General features: G+C 45.9%; 1 protein-coding gene across 3 annotated transcripts; it reads right to left on the bottom strand.

Moving 5' to 3' along the window:
• Nucleotides 1–1,431: 1,431 nt before the first annotated feature.
• LOC120651872 (heavy metal-associated isoprenylated plant protein 39-like) lies at nucleotides 1,432–3,268 on the bottom strand. Of its 3 annotated transcripts, XM_039929516.1 has the most exons (4): nucleotides 3,062–3,268; nucleotides 2,711–2,786; nucleotides 2,168–2,572; nucleotides 1,432–1,634 (listed from the first exon to the last, which is right to left on the bottom strand). In XM_039929516.1, exons 1-3 carry the CDS (start codon nucleotides 3,068–3,070, stop codon nucleotides 2,190–2,192), a joined length of 468 nt encoding a protein of 155 aa, XP_039785450.1. In that variant the 5' UTR covers nucleotides 3,071–3,268; the 3' UTR covers nucleotides 1,432–1,634; nucleotides 2,168–2,189. The 3 variants fall into 3 exon arrangements, with proteins under 3 accessions (XP_039785450.1, XP_039785449.1, XP_039785451.1); XM_039929515.1 differs by lacking the exon at nucleotides 1,432–1,634 and having other exon boundaries at nucleotides 1,787–2,572; XM_039929517.1 differs by lacking the exons at nucleotides 1,432–1,634; nucleotides 3,062–3,268 and having other exon boundaries at nucleotides 1,787–2,572; nucleotides 2,711–2,792.
• Nucleotides 3,269–5,840: the final 2,572 nt, after the last annotated feature.

Genomic DNA, 5,840 nt, shown 5'->3' with positions numbered 1-5,840 from the left:
CCACTAGCAGTCTAGCACTAGCTTCCAGAGGCCCACCTCAAATCAAAAATTGGTTATTAAAACATTGCATTGTCAAACAAATCTGAATACTATCTGAAAGCAAAAAGGACTCCCTGTCTGCTCAGTTCACCATAGCAAAATTCCCATGGCCATTATCCATAGTTTTTTAGTGCTAACTACCCTCCGTTTTTCTTTTCAGATATCTTGCAATGATCACCTGCTACAATTAGGTAGAATAGGCAAGGGAGATAGATTAACTTTCCTTCAGAGAGAGAGAGAGAGAGAGAGAGAGAGAGATTAACTGCATGTCAAGGTTTAGCTTACGGATGGTCCCTTAAACCAAGGTTAACCATACAAGCCTCAAACGTCGTGATCAGACTCACCGAAATGTTTCGGACGACGACAAGTGGTTTTGGTTGAAACCATCCAAATTTCCGGGCGTCACTGGCCACGCGCCCACGCCTGCACTCCATTTCGTGGATGCAATTAGCCACACCCGTGTGGGCATACGCCCCCTATCCCTTTCATCTTCCTTTGGTGTTTCCATGTTGAGCATTACATAACAAGATAAACTTCATTCCGTTCTTCGGATGCGCTGGACCTGACGTCTCAGGACCTGATGACCTCACCGATTCTTGTCGATTCCTCTGTGAAGATTGTAGCAGCAGGTGTGCCCATTTGCAGTATCCTTATGGCGTATTGCTGCAAACCCCCTCATTTTTGCCGACTAAAGTATGGTTGCAGACCAATGCATGATACGCAAGGTTTCCGAGTAAAAGATGAAAAAAGTTTAAGAAAGTATTATCGGTGTGCGACAGCTGTTTGGGACTTCTGAGTGAGCTTCCTTGCTGAAAACTTCGGGCGAACCTTACCTGTGGAATGTGGACTTGGCTCTGAATGAGTATGCTAAATGAAGCGATTAAATATTGCTCACTGATTGGTAGTATCATACTGATGTGATGCCATCAAAGATGTGCGATCACCATGTGATGTAATTGCAGTTTTCTTTTTTGAGCGAAAGATTAGTTTAGTTGTGGCTTGGTTTGCTTATCCTGCTATCCGTGAGAGTGAGAGGTATGAGCTGTCGGCTTTGCTATCTCTTCCCAAGTGCGCATTTCTCTCTCTCTCTCTCTCTCTCTCTCTCTCTCTCTCTCTCTCTCTTCTTGATCAGAAACTTGCAACTCTTGTGCAACTTGTCGTAGATAAAGAGGTTAGTGAGAAACATCTCTCTGTTGGAATCATGCGGCATTTCAAGATTCTGTTTCTCTCCAGTAAGCCAATCTTGTTGGATGCCTGTGGATATCATGAAGACCTGACAGGACTAGCTAAGACGAAGAGCATGGCGTGAGGGCAGAGCAAAGCACACGGTGTGTAGCTTTGTTAGATGAACCCTCCTTGAACCTAACACGTTTCGAAGGGGAACAGATAAAATCACAAGCAGAGGAACTCAACAGCTATTTTGAAGATGGGGGCAAATTGTTCACATTGGAAACTTGTCTCATTTATGTTGGAAGAGTAACATGGACATGCCATTTAGCTTATCTTCTTAAATCCCAGTTGTCAGTCTCAGTCTCGATATGGGATAATTCTTCAAATTCATGCCTTCAGCCTCGGCAGTTTAAGTGAATTACTCCCTGTTCCAAAATGTAGATCGTTTTAGCTTTTCTAGATTCACAGTTTTTGTTATGCATCTAGACATACGTTCTATCTAGATGCATAGTTATAGCAAAATGTTAAAACGACCTGCATTTTGGATTTTTGGAATTGGAATGGAGAGAGTACTTGTTAACACAAACATGTATCAATAACACTTTTATAAAAATTAAAAGTCCAAAACTGTAGCTACATATCATTACATCTCTAGTTATCTCAGAAAGCAAAGCTCACTTACACATTGCTGCAAAAAAAAACTCACTTACACATACCGTACCGTTACCATCATACGGTGTTCTTCTATGTATAGAGAGAGACGCTGCGTATCCACCATGAGTCCATGACCACACGAGTAGGCGCTATTCTTTTTTTTTCTTTTATACACGTTGCAAGCATGCAATGGTTCACAAGAATCTTGACCTCCTCAGGTAATCCGTCTCGTAATTCTTACTCGGATATATACACGTGAGCTAAACACGTATGGTAACTAGCTAATCGTGGCTGATTATATTACCTCATGCGACACAAGGGTAGGTCTAGCAGATGGCGCAGGAGTTGGGGTTCTCCTCCAAGCTCTGGGCGTAGTAGTGGGTGTGCATGGGCGGGTAGTAGGCGCGGTACTGGTTCATCAGCTCGGCGAGGATCTGCTGCTCCGTCAGCGGCGCCGCCTTCTTGCCGTCGCCGCCGTCCTTTTTCTCCCCCTCGCCTTCCTTCTTCTCGCCGTCGCCGTCCTTCTTGTCGCCCTCCCCGTCCTTCTTCTTCTGCTCCTCCTTCTTCTCGGACTCCTTGGCCGGGCCGACCGAGTCGATGGTCGCCGCCCACGAGGCCTTGCGCAGCCTGCTCACCAGGTTCACGGGGTCCACCATGCCGATCACCGTCATCTTGTGCGACGCCATGTCCACGGAGATCGCGTCGATCCCTGCACGGCACGACGACAGTCGAGAGTCGACAGGTCAGTCTCTTGGTCACTCGTCCTCGACGCATGGTGACTGCTGGTGAGAAACAGCAAGCAATTGAGATTTGGGAAGAAATTAAACGAGCAGCGGCCGTATGCTACCGGTGAGCGCCGAGACGGCCTTCATGGCCTTCTGCTTGTCCTTGTTGTCGTGCAGGTCCAGCTTCACCACGATTTTCTGCATCAGGAATGGGAGCAAAGCAAGTGAGAAAATCGAACGGTTGGACTGACGCTGTGGTCTACTGGTCTGTGCTGAGCAGAAGCGGAGCAGGGGAAGCAAGCACAGATGAGCAAAGAGTGAAAAAGCAAGCGTAAAAGAGAAGGGGAAACGGATCATTCTTGGATTCCAACGAGAAGATCCCCCGTGCCCCTGGAAAGGTGACCAGCTTTGTACGGAGGAAAGAAACCAGGCCACGATCAATGCGAGCACCAGGAAGGAGCACGCCGTCTTACCTTGGACATGTCGCCGGAGGAGTGCGAGCACGGCGGGGCGGCGGAACAGAAGTGGCCGGCTGCCGGCAGGAAGGAAGGGCGAGGGGGGCGATGGGAATGGCCGAATGGAATGATGGTGCCGAGGAGGTTGGGTGTCAGGACTGCAGAAAAGCAATGGTGGAGAGCGCGGAGGAAACACTAGGAGGAGAAGCTGTAAATAAAGCAGCAGCAGCCACCGGGTGCGTCACGTATCGAAAAGGCAGGCAGGGGCCAGGGAAGGGAAAGGGAATGGCTACCGAAAGTTGGCCAAGAGCAAATCTCTGTTCTCTTCCTCCCAATTTGCTACTGGTGCCCTATCCAAAAAAAAATCGTTATTGGCGCATTATATTGTCCCTTTTTTAATTTTTAAAAATTATGATCGTTTTTAAAGATTACTCATCATTCTTCCTAATACTCAAAACATGTTTTTTTAGTAATGGAAGGCGCTCCAGCAGATTACCAATTTCATTGCTAATATCAAAATATTTTTGGTGATAGGCAAAACAAACCTCCTTCTTGCTCAAATTTAGGGGATTTCTTTCTCCACCCTATCTTTTGAGTAATCTGCTACAGCACTGACTACAAAACATAAAAAGTGTTATTGTTAATGGAGAGAGAAAATATATACAGTACGAGTAATCTGCCAGAGATGCTATGATCTATTTGCTCCCAAGACAGATAGGGCAGGCCTTTGCTCTTATTCTTGCCCATTTCACTTTCTTACCATAATCCAACCGCATTCCCGTGGTCTGTCAAGTTAGTTAGGTTTACCATGCTACCTCGGTCTATTTGGCTTATGAGAATTGAACTGTTTTTCTTTGAGCTTGGTGGGTTCCAGCACGAGCTAAACCTAGGCATCAGAACTTCTCCACGAGCATGATGCCGATGCTATTCGCTGCTCCTTTTCTAATCAAACCTTTTCCCCTGTCTCTCTTGCTACCCTTTCTTACGTGGCATGATAGCGCTGAGGTGGATGGATTGGCTGCATCGGTATGTGCTGTTTGCATACGGCCCGCCCGGGCACAGAAGGCCCGCGGAATCTCCATCCATTGACCTACCATCAACCGGGTGTTTTTTCTGTTTTTGTGTGGACTTGTTTCTACCGTCAGCCATTCTATACTTGCCATGGGTGTAGGCAGTACACCTGTACTGTAGCGGGAGTTTCAGATTCTTGGCATTCGTTCAGCCACTGGAATTGACATACGTAGCATGGCACAAACGCCTGAACCGGCTTACGTGTATGGATTCTTGTGGGATTGTACCCACCCACTTGTGCCTTCGTTGAGCTACCGACAATTGAAATTTGAGAAGTCTGGGTGCAAGGATTTTTTTTTTGTTTTTTGCAAAAGACGGTGCAAGGAATTATGTAAAAAGCTATGAATATACGTTTCATTTTGGAAGTTTCTGCCATGTTCCAAAGCCGTTTTTACACTTACAGCTTACTTTCAGCATTCCGCGAGATCTTTTACAAATAGCTAGTGGTTATTCATCTTTTTCTACATTTAAAAATAGCCAAGGTTTTCAATGGCTTCTTCAAGAGTTATTTATCAAGTGGCTAACGTTTCTTTTTAAAAAAAAAGGGTTGAGGATTCTCAATTGCTCATTTGTTCTTTTTTTTCTATCTAGAAATGTCTAAATTAGAGTACTAACCCCTCCGTCACTTGATAAGAAATTATGAAGAAAATAGAGAACGATTGGCCATCTGAAAATGACACTCAGGGTACCTTTGATATCATGTTGTGAGATGTGATCTTAGCAGGGTACTTCCATCTGGTTATCACATTTCCTCCTCTTCTCCCTTCTCGCTCTCTCGCGGTCTCGGGCGTGGCACCCCATCGTGGTCATCGACGTCACGTTTTTTCCCCACTGAGGCTGTGTTTAGATCCTAAAATTTTTTCATCACTATATTAACTTTGAATGTTTGACCACTAAACTAATTAAGAATATTAAATGTGGATAACTGACAAAACTCATTCTGCAATCCCCTGGTTGTAATTGCGAGACGAATCTTTTAGTCCTAGTTGGACTATGATTAGACAATATCGTGCTACAATAAACAATTCTAATGATGGATTAGTTAGACTTAATAGATCCATCTCGGGATTTTCCTTCCATCCATATAATTAATTTATAATTAGATCATATTTATTTCTTTTAATCTTTAATTGAAAATTGCTACAGTAAATTAACGCACCCTGAAATCCCATGTCCGCCCTGAACCGCGAGAGGCGTACGATCAGTGTCGCTGGATCGGATCCCGTTCCGGCGGTGGACGGGTGGTCGTGCGCCGCGCGTCGCGCCGCCGATACGCCACCTGGCGGCCACGGGCCACTGCTTGCTTGGCTGCTTCGTGCTTGGATCCCGGGCTCCCGGTCCCGGCTTCTGTTCGCGTCCGTTTGCAGGCGTATCCGCGCCAAGAAAATTTCGACATCGCAGAGACTCGATCGAAACCAGAAGCTTCTAGGCCTGCAATATTATGCGATCTGACGACGTGCACTGGTTTAAACTTGAAGTGTCAAGCTCTGCGGTCCTGAAGATATGAGAGTGAAACCATGTACTTAGTAGTACAGTACATCTGTTGTGGCAGTGGCACTAAGAACCAAATTTGGGAGAAAATGACTTTCACAGGACGAGACAATTTCGGCCAAACTTTTCTAGAACTGTCGTGAGATTCGCGTTTATCCAGCCCTCGTATCTGCGGCGTCGTCTAGCTATAGCCTTTTACTGCTAGGTTTCAGGCCAGGAGGTCACTGCGCTGCGG

This window comes from Panicum virgatum, chromosome 9K, assembly GCF_016808335.1.
Source record: "Panicum virgatum strain AP13 chromosome 9K, P.virgatum_v5, whole genome shotgun sequence".
Taxonomy (NCBI): Eukaryota; Viridiplantae; Streptophyta; class Magnoliopsida; order Poales; family Poaceae; genus Panicum; species Panicum virgatum.
This window is presented reverse-complemented; position numbering and strand designations above follow the sequence as displayed.